At 41.2% G+C, this 17,632-nt stretch overlaps 1 protein-coding gene across 1 annotated transcript in view; it reads left to right on the forward strand.

Moving 5' to 3' along the window:
* Nucleotides 1-17,632, forward strand: part of LOC105902974 (protein kinase C-binding protein NELL1) — a 130,535-nt gene that overhangs the window by 72,823 nt on the left and 40,080 nt on the right. The window contains exon 13 of the mRNA XM_031569435.2: nt 8,064-8,189. Within this exon, the coding sequence (XP_031425295.1) occupies nt 8,064-8,189 (126 nt within the window). The remainder of the gene's footprint in view (nt 1-8,063; nt 8,190-17,632) is intronic.

A 17,632-nucleotide genomic window follows, 5' to 3' on the forward strand; every position in this document is an offset into this window, starting at 1 on the left:
CATTTTTTGTCAACAAAACCCTCTTAGAGCACCTTTAAGAAAGCTTTTATCAAAATAAAAGTTCCCATACACAATACTAGTCTCCATGACATTCCCCATTGTTGAACAACCACAAAATGACATGGCCTTGACCCTTCGCTACAGGAGTATAAGTGATGCAAGTGTTGGAAAGCATATAACACCAAAACATTTTCATTTGTTTAATTCATTAATTGTGGCGGTTCAACCTTACGGATTGTTTATGAGGATAACTATTTTGAAGCTTTCTTGAATAAACTCATACAGTTCCCCATATTGCTTCATTGCCAAGCACATGGATGCTCTATACATATTGATTTATGCATTTCTGAATGCATTGTGAAGTGTTTGTATAAGGTTATGGGGCCTTTTCTGACTTCTCGTCTCCCTGCCCTTTGTAATATTGTAGAGCTGCTGTCCTCGGTGGAACGTGGAGGCTGAGTGGCCTAGTTTGCCCGAGTCTAGCCAGGGTCTGAAGCTCATCTGCTTTCATCACTCTGGGGACTCGGCACAGACAGCCTTTGTATTAGACCCCAGACACAGCTATAAGCCTTTATCATGCCTCTTCTCTGCAGAGGGACTAGGCATTTAGCTGGTCAGACTTTTTGGAGCAGATGCATCTCATGTGTAAATCTGTAGACCTGTGACCTCAGTAGGTAGTACCTGCAAGCAAAAATAATAACTTGCCTGATGCCTGAGCACATGTGTGAAATATTACATACAAGCTCATTGTTTAAATGGCTATTGGTAAGTTCACTTACTGATTAATTTACAATGGCCTCTGCAACCAATTCCAATAGCTGTAATTATACATACCTATTCACTCTTGTGTAGATAATAGATAGCAAAGACTGTATGTTGTCATGTTGCCTTAAATCCAGTCCAGATGTTAATTGTGCCCTCGTCTGCATGGTTTGCTGGAGTTTATATGTATGTTCTTGTTTGTGCCAAGATACTGAACTACTCTACATATAGATGGAGAGGATATCATACATCAACCAGCCTGTTGATCTCCAGCCACCATTTTGAGTCTGGGGTTTGAAGTGTACCAGCCATGGTGGGAGTATATCCTGTGGGCCCAGGATCAGGCATTCAAAAGAAACATTGTATTTTGACATTCAGTTATAACTATAATGGCACTGGAGAGTGGTTATTGGTTGAAGACTGATCCAAACACATGAAATGTAATCATGGTCTACACTTATTGCCAACTCTAGGGATGGAAACGGATCCCTCTGGAGCATTTTCAGGCCACAAATAATCTAGTGAAGCACACTGAATATGCGTCTGGCAATAGAAAGCCAGGCAATGTAAAGTCAACCTGAACATTTGTATTACTGAAGTACTATCCCTCTAAAAGGCATTTCGTGAAACAGGTTACGACATGAAAAACACGACTGATGTTTTAGTAGCTGCAGCTAATGATGCAACATCTTACAGGCTACTATGCAATCATGGAATTTTTTTTTGATGTAGCCAACCGCATAATAGTGCAGAAAGTGAGAGAAGGAGCAAGATTTAACTGAAACTAGGAAATAAAAACGTTGAAAAACATTGAAAAATGTATAAAAAGAGAGAATATATATATAAAACTGTAACCCTGTAAAGACAGACACAGCCAGTCCATTTTTTTAAGTTGATGTTTTTATTGGACCTTTTGACAAAATGCAACAACAACAAAATAAACATTGTCATTTACATATATGTTTTTTTTTGTATCATATTTGAGACAGCAGGCCTTTATGGAAATGTATTAATCACAATAGAATTTCAAAGAGGACCCTTTTACCTTGTCATAGGCACACACAAAAATTCGCAACACTCCCTAGTGGTGAAATGTGGCAACATTTGTGCACCACCTCAGGAAGGGGTCCTGAGTCCATGTACCAAGTTTCATGTCATCAAAGAGTTGCTGAGATAGGATCTTTCTGTCAGCATTTTGATTGATTTGCAATACAAAGCCAAATGTCCAGTACAAAGACAGATCAATTAAAATACGGCCTTTATTCTCAAGAATTGAAAAATACTAAATAAGATGTATTTGTTAAGCGATATTTAACCGTTCTGTGAAGACAAAATAAATAATAGTTTTAAAGTGATGTGCAGTTACTTACCTTTCCCACATTTTGACTCCAATATATTCCAGACCCTACCAATCTATTGAATCAATAAACCAAGGTTATTGACTGAAACAGATGTAAATAGGAAAGATCCCTAGGTTTAAAACCTTTAAGGAACTGTACTTTGTGATTGTATTGGCTGTAAACTAAAAGGGTGTGAAGCAGTAACACAATATGACTGCCTGTGCATGCGCAGGACAGGGGTCATAAAGTGAAATGTGAAATTTGTCAGTTGCAGCACCCCTTATGGACAAAATTTAACAAAATGTGGCATACATCCAGAGAATGTAGCCAAGTATAAGCATACCAAATTTAAAAACTTTAGCTGAAGCCGTTCTTGAGCTATTGAAATTTGCCAGTTTTAGCGCCCCCTATGGACAAAATTTGACATGCGAATGCACGTGTAAAATTGTATTAACTTTAAATCCTTACAAATGGGTTGTAATGAGCTAGGGTCATGTGCCTCCTAGGAGCCGACTTGTCATAGATTTGTATTGAGCATACCCCACTTCAGGGGGCTAACACGAAGGAACACAAAGCTTATATTCTGTTTCCGCAATGTAGGGCTACATTCATGCAAAGTTTCATGAGGATTTGTGAAGTGTAAGACCAAAAATTGGTGGGAAGAAAAGGAAAAACCTTTCACAAACTATATGGCCGCCTTGCAGGTCGTCTCCTGAAATCCATACAATAAAACATGAATTTTACTGGATGAGACAGATGTTGAAATCCCCTCAGGATTCAGTCCTGCAGTTCCATAGTTGAATGACTTGGTCTTGAACTGTTATGTCGATTTGGTCACTATGACCACTTGATTCTGCTGTAGTACATACAGTACATTTTGCTGCCACTGACAAGCTGAACAAATACAGATTTCTTTACATTACTCAGCATTGGGTAAAATAGAATTTTTTTTTATATTTACACGATCAGGTTGAATAGTCACTTGGCTATTTTTCATTTTTTCATTTTTTCAGCATCTGGTTAGATGGGAATTTCATTATTTTGAGAAATGGTGTGTGGTGTGATAGTTATTCAGAAGAAGAAAAAAATGCAAGCAAGAAAGAAATAAAGAAAAAATGGAAAGACAGAAAAAAATCTTTATTTTCAGATCAGTTTGTTTTCAGGCTGTATATAAGTGTTGTTTTTTTCTGTTAGTTTGCTTCACTGCAGACTAATCTTCCTAAATGAAATTCAGTTTGATTTCCTGTCTAAATCTGTAGCATTGCTTTGTGTCACACCACAGTGATGCGCAGTCACTGTCTTTCAGCAGAGAAATTGAATTTGCATTCTGGGCTTTACTTAGGAAGTGTTACAACAATATCATACCTTAGAGAGAATAATCCCCTCCAGCTTCTGGAGCCACACTGAAATCACACATTCAGAAATATGGAGGGGATTTGTCAACTTAACGGTCCCAGATGGCGTTTGTCGACCCAGGAAGCACGGTTGATAAAAGTCCATGTAGCAGTGCTAACCCCCCCGAAGCAGATGACTGCCCCACACCTCCCTCTGTCATGTCTGGCCATCAGTCTGCATTATGGCCTGGTAGATGAGCTCCGTTACAGAGCCACTGTTCCTCTCCTCGTCTCCCCAGAGGATGGCTGATCGCCGTGCCCAGCAGCTGGCTCCATTTCTTTCCTTTTGAGACCCAGAAGGAAGGGGCGAAGTCTCAGCACACCAGCTAGTGTACCGTGGCTCTTTGTGAGCGGCATTTATTCCCTTATCAGAGGGTGACTCACATTGTGCTCTTAGTCAATGGCAGAATTACAGTTTTTTATTGCAATGAATCATTGGCGGGAAATGAAGATAAGATTCTGAAATGGAGCAAACAAGGTGCAGCCAACGTCTTAAGAAAAGGCTAACCTTCGCATTTTGCTGCAATATTGAAGTGTCTCCTCTACAAGAAAAATAAGATAAGGGGTGGGACTGAAGTCAAAGTAATGAAATTCATGTACAGTATCACATGCTTAGAATAGCAAAGGAGAATGCTGGTGTGTTTGTGAGCAACTGTATGAGAACTGTGTGTGTGGAACTCAATGCAGTATTCACCGCATGAGAGACTAAGCGCCTCTGATCTAATCAAGTATTCATTATAGTCAGATTGTGTTTGGAAAACGTATTTCACATATCCTCTTTCTCTGTGAAAGGGCAGTGTACTTGCATATCTGCTTCTGGGTATCAGTCTCTTGGAGCCTGTGAAGTATACAATTCTGTGTGAGTTGAGTTGAAACACCTATAATGCTTTGTGCAACAACTAGGCATACTCGAGAGATGATATTGGTGAATGAGTTGGTCAGATCAGTAATAAAAAGAGGGAATAACCTGCTGCCAGTTTTCAGTATCAGTAAAAAAAAAAAGCCTTGTAATGCCTGCAAAGGATATAGTGTGCCAAAAGGTCCACAATTGGATCCTTATTTTGACAGAGAAGCATTTTGCCTTACTTTAGTTCACATTGTTGGTCAGATAATTGTTTGACCCAGGTTAGTAGTCTCTGAGCAAGGAATGGTACAACATTTGCCTTTGGGTCTCTTGAGCAGTGATTTACCCTTACAGCTGTGTTTTCTAGTAGAAGTATCCCATCGAAAACTAAATGCAATTACAAATCAATGTGTGTCGCTCACAATCCAAAGGAATTTATTCTCCACTAGTAATTATAGAGGATTCTGATTACATACTGGGCAAAATGGAGACTGATGAATACACATTTTTTTTGCTGCTGATTTTAATTTAGAAATGGCCAGCAGCTGCAGAATAATGCAGCTTTCCCAATCAAAGGAATACATTGATGTGTGTCATACCTACAGGTGTAATGCAGTACTTGTACTCAAACTCAACTCACTCACTCCTTTAAACCACATGCAACCCTACCACCTGAGATGAATGTTATTTGTAGTTATTGCCCTAACGTGACCCCATTCAGTTGTAAGCCGCGCCTATTTTTCGTTATCCTTTTCGCAAGCAATTGTCTTCCTTGGCCCTTCTCTCAGTTGTGTTCAAAGCAGTGGCCACACAGAGAGGTGAGTGCTAGCTGGTGTGGGAGTAGGGGAGCGCTGGCTGGCTGTAGTCATACAGGGGATGAGGGGGATGTGCCCGGGTCTTTCTGGCACACTCACGATTGACTATGGCTGCTTCGCGCCGCTCTATTCTAGGAATGGTGCCCCGTGTCACGTGCGCCCCTCTCTGCCGCCGGGGGTGCGGCCGGACACACACGGACCTCTCAGCCTCCGCTGCGCACTGTAATGAGTTTTTCTGCCTCAGACCTCAATCTCACACCTGCACTCCGCCTGCCAGTACAGCCGGGATCGAGAAATGACCCCGTGAAAAGCAATGATGGAAGCGTTCCCTCTCCTCCTCTAAATTCCCAGCAGGTGTCATCACATTTGCCCAGGCCCCATGGAGCAAATAATAACAGACCCAGCGCAAGTGGCCAAAGAGGTATAATTTATTAAAGTAAATAACTGTCAGTCTTTTGAGCCTTTTGTTTACAAGTGGAGCAGCGTTTCTGTCAGATAGAGCTGCTTTCCCTTTAACCCCTTCACAGCGGAGATTGCAGCAGCACAGCACTCATTGAGATGCATGTCCAGGACAAGTGCGTGCTGTGAGTCGAACGCAGCCTTTTATGTGGGTCTGAGACTCTGAGTCTCTAAGGACTGGGGGTAAAAACAGGGAAAAAAAGATTCTCCAGGCTGCTTGACTGAGCCTGGTGCAGAATGGCATTCCAGTTGGATCTAGTTTGGGAAATTTACTGTCTGCATTTAGTACGAAGCTTCATATAATGACCGTCTGAGTAATTCCCTATAAATGGAAAACTATTTAAGTCATGCCACCAAATGTCATGAGTCACAAATGGAATGTAAAAGACATTTGGGATTTTCAAAGGGAGGTGGGTTTATTACCGTACCTGGTTCAAAGTAATGGCCCTATATATTTCTAACTATATTGTGTCAGATGAAGTGAATCCCATGCACATACATGGCTGGGAGTTGTCCCTCTTAAGGTATCAGTGACAGCACTATTCTCAGGGAGAAATGTGCAACTTGCAGGATTAGATCAAGGCTGTGCGGCAGAAGCGTAGATATGAATCCAATATTTTACCTTGTAGTCATAGATGATATTACATGTCATACAGTATCGAAATAAATATGCTGACTGTATTCACCAACATCTTTCGTGCACTGCAGTAGAACCTAGATGAATCTGATGCCTGCAGATAAACACTTGCCATCTATGTATAAACGGACCCCAAGAACTGAGCCACGTATGCAGTATCTATATCTAATCTGTGCAGTAAATGAAGGGAATGACATTTCATTTGAGACAGTTTCTCTATTCAGCCGTCCACTCTAGAGGAATACCTCAGAGAGGAAATGCTTAACCTTCAAGAAATGATGTATGGATCTCTTTTGCTACTCTGTCTGACCTGATTCGATCACCAGTCGACTCACTCGTACAATGTCTCGCTTAATATGATTTGCAGTTAAACACTTATAAGGATGACTTTCAGGGTACATTAGCACTGGAATGCAGGGATTTTGAGAGCAGCGGCCTGGCTGATGTGGCCCGACCCACTGGAGACAGGGGGTGTGGTTCTCTGACAGAATCTCTACTTCATCGGGTGTCTCAAAAACAAGGCCATGCACTCTGCTGAGGATTCTTAGCTGGGTCACTCACTCTGTATCTGACCAAAATGCTGTGCCTCTCTCTCTCTCTCTCTCTCTCTTTCTCTCTCTCTCTCTATCTCTCTATCTCTATCTCTATCGCTATCTCGCTGTCTTTCTCTCCCGTGAATAAAAAAGACACAACTCTACACATGATGTCCAGTGAGCTGAGGAACATGTCACTCTGCATTAGAGCCTCAACAACGATCAGCCCAATTACAGGAATGCTATGCAACAATTGGGAACAGCACACAAATGATGCACTCGGTGGAGACATTCTGCCATTACTCAGTAGAACAAATCACCTTCTTCTTGATTTCAAACAGAGAGGAAGTAAGCATGCCAATTATTCTTAAAGCCCGACCGATAAGGAAGTGGACAAAGCTGCAGCAGCCATATATTTCTCACCGACAGCATAATCACATGGAAGGCTAATTTTATTGGTTCTCATAATGGAGTGCTTTTAATGTTAGTAATCGCATGCTACTGCAGGTCTTTTCAAGGGCACTTCAATTTTAAAGTACCTCATGACAGTCAAAGTGACTGTAACTGTTGAGTGCCTCAAGTAGCTTTTTTCCGGTACATACTTTTACTGCTGTTGCAAAGACAGCTGGAGATGATGTTTTGAAACTGTGATGTTCGTGTGACTCTCTGTATTGGTCTATGTGGTCTGGCCATTTACACTGTTTAAAATGCAGGCCTTACATTCTGCATTGTCGCTGACATTTGCAGATAATGTACAGGAGGAGTGGTTGGACAAACTGAATTTCCATGTTCAGCCATTTCAGAATTCATCGAGCTACTGTATGTAAAATGCTTAAAACATGAATAATTCATTGACGTCTCCATAACATTAACATTTTGTGGTCCTTAGCCAGAAATAGTGCTTCAAGTTCTCCTCCCAATCCTGGAAATTAAGTGGAATAATCACAACACTAATAACATAACTAAAACTTCAGCTAACACTTAACTTTAGTGCACTGTAAGCTTGGCATCTGTTGGCATACATGCCATCTATGACATTAATATATAATAATTAATTTACATGGATATTTGTAAAGGCAGATTTCAACTACTGTCATGAAGTACTAAGTGTCATGAATGCATCTGAAGCCCTAAAGTAATGTGGTACTAATTTTTTAAAGATATCTCGGATCCCTTAATACTTGAAGAACAATTTCATTTGGTGGTGTGTGCACATTTCAGGGAGTGCAGCTTTGACTTTTAGCAGAAGTGACTCTTTCGTGTGCCGTTGTCTCCTCAGATATAGATGAGTGTGCAACCCAGATGCATTACTGCCAGGCGAACACTGTGTGCGTGAATCTCCCCGGAGGCCATCGCTGCGACTGCCTGCCAGGCTTCATCAGAGTGGATGACTACTCCTGCACAGGTAGGCCACACTGGCTTCTTACCTTAGGGTCTGTCCACTGCATTTTTGTTCATGATAAGAAAGGTAGTAGAGCATCCAGGAGGAATATTTTGAAGTGATCTCACTCCCCCACTCTGCCATTCCCCTGCTTGCCTGTATTGGGAGTCTGAGAGTTGTTGAGTGCCATTTGCCAGAAGAGTGCAAGATGCTGCACAAGCCCCCTCGAACTCTTGTAAAAACACTTTGTACATCAGAAGTGCCAGACACATACCCTTCAAACTGGTAGAGACAAGTGTAAGTCAAATCTCTGAAAAGTGCTACTAAATCTTCATTCTGGAGAGCTGATAAGTAACCGAAGATTTATGAACCATCCAATCTGGATGTGTTCTTCTACTGAGTTCCATAGGACAGATTGCTGGAACGCAACCAAAGGTCATCATGTCCTCAGAATGTCCACACAATATGCATATACATACAGTACATACATGTCACTGAGCTTATATTTTTGTGGCAATATGGACACAGGTCAGTATGTGTGTGCTGCAAAATGGTCCAACCAGTGTTGGAATACAGATGTGTTAGCAATTCCTCTGTGGCATCTGTTTCTGTTGTTCTCTGTTTCAAGTTAATTGACAGTTATCATTACTATAAACTGATGCACAGTGTGAATACTTGAGGCACTTTAATGAAGATCGGAGTAACAGTTAAGAAAGTCTGGTGTATATAATTAGTTCTCACACTCATTTTGTGAACTCACTTAAATAGCATTCGGTATGTGTGTTTTCTTCAGTTGGTTTCTTACTAATTTGGTGTAACTGCTAATTGCACCAGCTATTGGATTTGGCCACAAAATGCTGACAGTGACAGTTGGTTACAACTGCAAATGTGATTAATGGTCAGAAAAAGCTTAGTAAAAAAGAACCACTCAACCCATGCAATATGGGTTGGGATTCAATTAAATTGATTCCTGTCTGAATGTCTGAAGTCAGTTCAGTATGAATTGAAATAGCATGTGGAAGCCAGATTCTTAGAGCTCCCAGACTTTATTTCCATCTCTGTGTGGAGAAAGCACACAGCAGATTGGATACTATTGGATGGTAAGATGTCTCAATTTACTTGTTCAGGCAAACACAAAATTGTTTTACAGCAGCTAGAAGCAACTTTCACATGCTCAACAAAGTCCTTCTTGTGTACCACGATAGAATATGGCTGAAGGAATCACATTGTTTTGCAGCTACATGAAGAATAAGTGTTATTTAATTAGCTAATACTTGACAGCTAAAAAGAAAAGGTTGACCAGAAAAGATCCATGTTGACGGGTTTAAACGGTTTGGGTAGACCATCGCTCGCTCAGGTTTAATCCAGATGACAGATTATTAGTCTCATTGCCTCCTTCAGGTGTGTGTGTGTGTGTGTGTGTGTGTGTGTGTGTGTGTGTGTGTGTGTGTGTGTGTGTGTGTGTGTGTGTGTGTGAAATACTTTATAGTGCCTTTAGCAGTTGTCGCAAATTTCTAGCTTAGCATTAAGGGCATTAATATTTCACCACGTCACCTTTTTATTCTTCTGTATGGGCAGGAAGCACTTTGTGCAATTGGAAGTGAGGCTGTTGGAAGTGATGGCCATCACCTTTACCTCCACCATTAATCTGACTATAATACAACCCATTGTAGTATCATAAAAGAAAAAGTAGATTTCTATAGTAGGAGTAATGGGCATAGTGATTTACGACATTATGGCAGAGAAAAATGAAAGGTGACTTGTTCTGGACCCAGCATTAAGAAAATACCACCAGGAGTCAGGGGAGCCTACTTTTCCCGACGTTTGAAATTGAGGCGAGTGACACTCAAAGCACCATCTAATTATATGGCAGTCAGTGTCCTTCATATTGTACTCTACTCAAATCTCTCTTACACAGGCCAGTTCTGAGGAGAGGGCACAGATAGCAATCATATTTAAGAAAAGGCACCCCCAGAGGGGCTAAATCCACACGCTTATTTAGTACAAGAAGCCTCCCTCCATGCAACTGGCCTTGACATGCCAGGGAGGTGTATCGTTTTTTTATTAAAACAGACACACACAAAAAAACAGTGTCTGCAAAGAAGAAGGCTGTCACAAAGGGTGTTGGAACATTTAAAACCGAAGAGTGGGAGTTCATATTTGCTAGTGCCATGTTTCTACACTTCTACACAAGTTTTGCGCAATGAAATTGTGACAATATGAAATATCCATTGATTTTAGAATGCAGAGATGGCAAGAAATCTCTCCAGTGTGCTGACCCACAAGTACATCTTGTATGATGCTGTCAATTGATCTCACAGATGAATATCTTCAAAATCGTTCCAGATAGAGACAGGCTGCAGGCGGCAGATAGCAATGTTTTTCCTTTTAAATTAATTTTTAATGGAATCGTATGCCCCACCTGCATTGGTCTCTGAGGGTAACTACAGCACAAATCACTTGTAGAGAGAAAGAAAATAGTGTAGAAAGGGTTTTTAAGTTGTCTAGATTGGGCTGGGCAGCCTTATCCACAAGGGACTGGTGTGGCTGCAACTCTTCAATCCAGTGAAACAAGTACTTGAAAAGGCTAATCAAGCATCTGAAGACTAAGATCATTTGTTTTGAGAGCTTCAGTCAGATGGCTGTAAAACCTGCAGTTACATGTCCCTTTGCAGTCACCCCCCCCCCCCCCCCCTCCCCTGCTTTGTTATGCACATTTTTAAAACAAAAGGTCAGAGAACATTAACTACAGAATTTATTTACATATAAACATCGTTTAATTCTACCTGATTCTACATATTACATATCGGTTGACTGAACCTTGCCCGCTTCTAAGCATTTCTCAAAATGATGCAGTGGGTGGAGCTGAGGGTGAACTAACACTTTAACTGGAGACACAGGCTAATATTATATACCTCTCATTGTTGATGTGACAGAAACTCAGTAGCCACATGGAGTTATCTCACAACGTATGTTAGTAGCCTACTTCTCTATGTGCAAGTCATGACGTACACAACCTCCAGACCAACTCCAGGACAGCGGATCATAGATTCCTCTCATCCTGTCACTCTATACGAACCCTTCAAAATGTCTTCAGGGGCAATGTGCAGCAGAGGCTACGGCTACACGTAACAATAGACAGATTTCATTGGCTTTACCTCAGCATCTGAGCAGAAGAGTGACACAACTGTAATCTTAAATTGTCGTTTTCATATAATTTCATATTTTTGTTTTCAGTGTTAGAGGGACTTTACAAAGTTTAGTAATTGCAGTGTACTGAAGAGCTAAGACTTATAAGACATGGGTGTGTGAGACAGACTTCAGTTTATATTCATAATGTGAAAATGTTTGTTCATACAGTAAATCATTTTTTGTTTAACTGTGTCTACTGAAAAAGTAACACAATTCTGAAATGATAGGCTACAGGCTCTTTTTTAAAATATATCTATTTGAAGGTAAGCATTGGCACTTTTATAGAATTGGCTTATTTGAATTTATGATGGAGAATGAATACGAATGAATATATAGATCAGATTGCATCGTATTACATCACATCGAATCGCGCCAATTTGTTCCATATTAAAATGTATCGTAGTCCACGTATCTAGATACATATTGCATCATCTTATAAGGGACAGATACACACCACAGTCTGTTACATATTCAGACAGCAGCTTTTCAGACTGAGCACAGCTTCTTCCAAGAGTTACTGTCTGTTGAAACCATGGAATAATTCTTGGCATTTGTGTGTTTGCACAGCTTATGTGAGAATCCTCTGACACTCAGCAATCTAAACAGCTCATGTTCCCAATGCTCTATGAACTGTGTGTGTGTGTGTGTGTGTATGTGTGTGTGTGTGTGTGTGTGTGTGTGTGTGTCTGTGTGTGTGTGTGTGTGTGTGTGTGTGTGTGTGTGTGTGTGTGTGTGTGTGTGTATTGGGCTGTAGCCGTGTGCTGTTTCTCCATGTTCCCAATGCTCTCTGAACTGTGTGAGTGTGTGTGTGTGTGTGTGTGTGTGTGTGTGTGTGTGTGTGTGTGTGTGTTGGGCTGTGGACATGTGCTGTTTCTCCATGTTTTGGTGAATACTGAGAGGTCTCAGTAATTGTAGTCATGCCTCACTGGCCTCCTGTTGAATGCCATCCCAAGTGGAACTGAGAACGTGCCTGGGAGACCATATCCTTGCAGTGATCCAAATTCATACCCGCTAATCCAAGGCAAGCGAAAAAGGCACACTATCTCTCAACAGGTTTCACAATTGAAAACGCTCAATAGCCAGATACAGCAGACTGAGATTGGTTTCAGGGACAATGTTATATATATACCCTCTTGGCATGGTTCAGTTGTGTGCTGGAAATGTTTTTGGCGCAGTGTTCCAAGTGTTTTCTATCAATATCACAGAAGTAGGGCCAAAGTAGACTTTTGTAAAAGAAGACTTAAGTAACTTGAAAAATGTAAACAAGTTTTGTATTTTATAATGGTTGACTAGATTAATTTGTTTGTTCAGAATGACCAATATTCTGGGGAAGGATTCTGATTCTAAAAACCATATCTGTACTGCAAAATATAATGAAATTGAATTTTCAAAAGTGAGAAGTCCATTTGAAATGTCTCAAATCCCACCAAATCGATTCAAGCTTTCAGGGTTATCATGTCACAGGTGTATTGGATCATCACTCTGTGCATTAAGTTGATTATCCCTCACCAAACAAGCATGAAATCAACACTCTGAAAGCAAGTTCTGCATGAAATTGTCTTCCAAGTAGTCCTACAACAGTGCACTGGGGGCAAAATCCAGAGTTCACTTGACAGATAGCCAATGTATCGTAACAGGTACAGAGATTAGTGTGTCCGTCGTCTTCAACTGGACACCGAGGACCAGGGCTTTTCATAGTCTGAGACATGGCTTTAATGATGTGTTTTTGCTGAGCAGTCACTTTATTGGGTATATAGTGTAGTCCCCCCGGCCAAGGAGAGCTTTCTGCGGTCCCTCATCGCATACTGTAACAAGCGATTACAAAGGCCACACTGAATATGCTGAAACTGCAGTCCGGTCCATGCGCCTAGATTATAATAGTCAAAGCTCTGAGGACCACGCTTGTTGTTGCTTACAAAGCAAGTATTGATGGGTTTTGAACATGAGTGGTTTTCAGTGCTAACCAACCAGTCTCAGGAAAGCCACGAGATTCATTTCATGCAACAGTTAGCACATAATTTGAAGCAGTGCCGGTTAGGAAGAAAATGCTTATTTTCCCCCAGATATATGTATAATGAAAGTTTAATTAGATCCAATTCCAATTAAGCAAGTAATAAATGTGTGAATGCAAGGTGTAAAGAAGACTTGAATCTTTTCCTGGCCCTGTAGGACTGACTGTGTGTCCCTGGAGCTATGTGCATTAAATCCTTCAAAATGAAGGTCACAGTAACTGCATTGTACTGTATGTGCTCAGAAAATAAATGAAGTATGAAAATTTGTGTTAAGATGTTATGCCCCTCTTTTTGCCCCTCTCCATCTGAGAAATATTCACAGTATTTATATTATGAATTGTGCTTGGTGACGTATAGTCCTTTACTGTCTTGTTTTTATATTCAACATAGTTGCTGTAACTATGGCAATGTTAGACACAGATACATGTAGGATAATGGAATAATGTTCCACAGGTACAAGGTGCTGCACAAAACTGCACAACAGCTTAACATCATAGACCTGGCGTGTTGAGGTCTAATGCTGTGAATTAGGGGATAGAAAACCCCAAACCAGCAGTGGTCTCTGAACAAGCCAGGCAATTGTATTGCTGAATATAAAGAAGATGGGGTATCCTGTTGAGAGAATAGACAGGTTGTTGAAAAAGATCCCGTAGCGGAGAAGGGAGGACAGCTGTTACAGCAAAAGTGAGGGCAAATTGATCCAGAGCATCCCCCCCCCCCAGGCCCAACCAAAGACTTGGCAACAGAGGGTTCCAGGGAAGGCAGAAGGTGTGGCAGGTCTCATTCCCTGTCAAGACCAGGAATGACCATTGGCAGTAACGCACCCTCTCCCCCGACCTTTTCCTCATTCATCTTACAGCCACATACATTGTCAGAGAGTCCCACAGAAATCCATGAAACGGAAAAGGAAAATCGTGGATTTGTATTTCACAATTTTATTCTTACATCTACTCCTCTTTATATGCACATATCAGAGGGAGAGAATTGCATTTTGCTTCAGAGTAAAATTGAAAAGGATGCGAATCCCATAACGGTGAGTAATTATGCAGGGTAATGCGACATCACGATTATTATCAGCCTTAGTTTTCAGGGATATTACTCCATGATCCACTACAGCAGCCGTACAATGTGGCAGCACTTCACTGAACTGAAAATGATTCATATGGTTAGGATTTTCTTTATAAATAGAACTGACTGCTAGGGACCTTAAGATTAAAAGCGTACATTTTCACAAAAATAGGAGATATTCGCCTTGCGTTTCTTATACAGGAAAACTCATTTTGATACACTGACACTCTGACACATTCAATTCCTTATGAACAGCATGAGAATGCTGAATTGACTTTATCCTGTTACAACAATAGTGTTACCTTGTGTACAGTCCTTGCACCTGCTGATGATTGTTTTGCGACGTTGAAAATATGGCTCAGGAATTAATCACTGGAATTTGCAGCCACAGCATTTTCCACTTTCAGTGGAGGGTTTCCCTCTATTTGACAGTTGTAAGACGTGATTTCCTAAACCAATGGCGGAATTGGTGTCCTTAATGTTTTAGCGGGTGTGTCTCTCTTCGCTTTGCTGAAAACATAGCATTTACTAAAGCACCCTTCTTGATATGACCATAATTCATTTGACTCAATTTTTTTTCTATTGTCCGTTGCAGCTTGTTCGATCGACTTGGTTCAGGGAAAGGCGCCAGGCTGCTGTACGATCTCTGTATGACCATTCGATCCAGTGCAGAGGCTGGTCGGCAATGATACCGCTGTATAATACAATTAACAGTTCTGCTGTAGCATGTCTAGCCCAGTTGAGTTAGCCAGGAACCTCAAGTCTTACACTTTATGCCGCTTTTGGTCTGAAACTAATCCTAGTCAGTCATTGCGGAAACACCGTTACCTACGTACTTCTCTAGTTAAGAATTTCTTAAGACGCCACAGTGGGTCAGAGTTTAACAATTTATTTTGTCAGGTACAAGTTACTAATACAGTTACATATTCAACAAGTATAATATGAATAATCTAAGGCTACAAGTATAAAAGGAACATACGAAACATCCAAACACTCAGAGAATATGAACAACATACTTGGCTGCTCAGCAGATGACTAGTCCTGTTTCCAAGATTTTTGACTATCTTCCCCTTAAGTAACCATTTAGTCCTGGTCTAATAACTCACAGAGATCAGAATTCTCATGTCTCTGAAATCCATGTTAAGACTAATCTATGCAGCTGTAGGACTGAGACCACTCAGACTGAGACCATTCAAATAAGTCCCAAACATGACAAAGAAATCATCTTCCAATGCAATTTTTCACTTAGCACTCTTAAATTAATTTCTCTGCCCCTAGCTTCACCCTGGCATAGAAAAGCACAGGGAGAAAGCCAGAGATAGAGGATAGAGATACGAGTCTCAGCAGGAGGGTGGGAAGATCAACAACTGGCACAGTGCATTCCTGGAATGTTTGTTAGGGGCACCATAAACCAACACCTAACCCACACCAAATGAGTAGTTCCAATCCAAAGATTTCCTTCCTGCCTTACACAGTCAATGAGTCTTGTCATGATGAGTTTTTGTACAGTGAAAAAGGGAGGACCAAATTAACTATACAAATAATAAAGCTTGGGATGAACATGCATAAACTATTTTTTTTGGCCAGATAGATTCTGCAGGCTGAACAGACTGCTTTGAATTGTTTCTTCAGCACATCCCCCCTGCTGTTCCCTCGGCACTCTGTGCTGGTCAGTGCTGACCTGTGGGCCTGCCTCTTCCTTTGTGGGAGCTTCTGGACTCCTCCTGTGGAATCTCCTGTGAAAAGGTCTCCAGTGATGGTCTGCTGAGTCTGTCCTTTGACTGATAAAGATCTTGACAGGTGGTCAGCACAGCCCATGAACTGAGGAGGAGCAGCGTGCCGGAGCAGCGTGCCGGAGCAGCGTGCCAGAGCAGCGCGCTGCAGTCTGCAGCTGAGCCTGTGCATATGCTAGCGCTGCTCCACAAACATGGCAGCCTGCCATCTCTTTTTCATCAGCTTGTCACCGGCCATTACATTTCAAATTATCAAGCTGCACTCTATGGTTTTTTAGACTGGTTCTGTTGGAAAAGAATACGGAGGCGATTTACTGGGAAGCCAGATGAAAATTAATCATGAACCGCCCGTCAGTGAGTTCTGTGTGAAAAAATAACTATAGTAGCAATATCTTTTTTTTTATTTATACAGTATATCTATCTCTCTTCCTCGTGCAATCAATAAATCAATCAATTAAGCAAATCAACCTGTATCTATCTATCTATCTATCTTTATATCTACCTATCTATCAAGCTTCAAGCTATCAAGCTTCTTTACTTTTAGTAGGTCAGTTGTATAACTCACACCTGAGGCCGGGCTGATTTGCAGACCAGATTGCCAAAGGGATGTATAGGGAGAATTCAGTTCATGTAATAAGGTGTTTAGCAGGAAATTGCCAATAGCAAGCCCAAATCCTTCCATTATGCTGCATTCATACCGGACAGTGACTGACTGCTCTCATTTGGGCTGCTGATGACCTGCCATTATGCATCATTACGGTTGGCTATCTCTGGACTGATAGTGCTCAATCTGCCCTGACACGGGCACAGCACTCCTCTAATTGCCGTGGGCTGATCAGAAATCAGCCACAGATTGTGGGAGTATAATGGTGTACATCTAACCAGGTCTGACTCATGTCCTCAGAGTCCAGGATTATCCTGTCATTAGCCACCCTTCTGTGACCCCTGACCTTCACTCTGAGATCTTTCAAGACCTCTTTCTGTTTCTAAATCAAGACCCACGTGTGGTCGTGACCCTCATTCAGTGGCTTGCCTTGGTATGGTGTTCTGAGAAAGCAAGCATTAACCATTTTGAGGTGATGGCATAGACTATTGCATGAATGATTACCTTTGACCAGAGATGTGCTGCACAATCATGAGTGATTCTGAAATGAATCACTGTTATCATTCTTTTGAATATTCATTATCTCAACTCGTAAATCATTCAGGTCAAACTCTTCCAGATTTGTCATACAAATTCCGAAATCTCATCGCCCCTGTTGACATTCAGCCTTTCTGCTCGGCATCAAAGAAATCCTTGAAAAACAGTTGAACAATGTACTCAACCCGCTTAAGGGCTCAATAAGCACAACTCATTAATTAGGGAGGAAATGTATTAGTCGTTATTAAGATGGCTGGTGCATATTGATGAACAGTGTGGTGCTGCTCTCTCTCTCTCTCTCTCTATCTCTCTCTCTCTCTC

This window comes from Clupea harengus, chromosome 6 (genome assembly GCF_900700415.2).
Source record: "Clupea harengus chromosome 6, Ch_v2.0.2, whole genome shotgun sequence".
NCBI classification, from domain to species: domain Eukaryota; kingdom Metazoa; phylum Chordata; class Actinopteri; order Clupeiformes; family Clupeidae; genus Clupea; species Clupea harengus.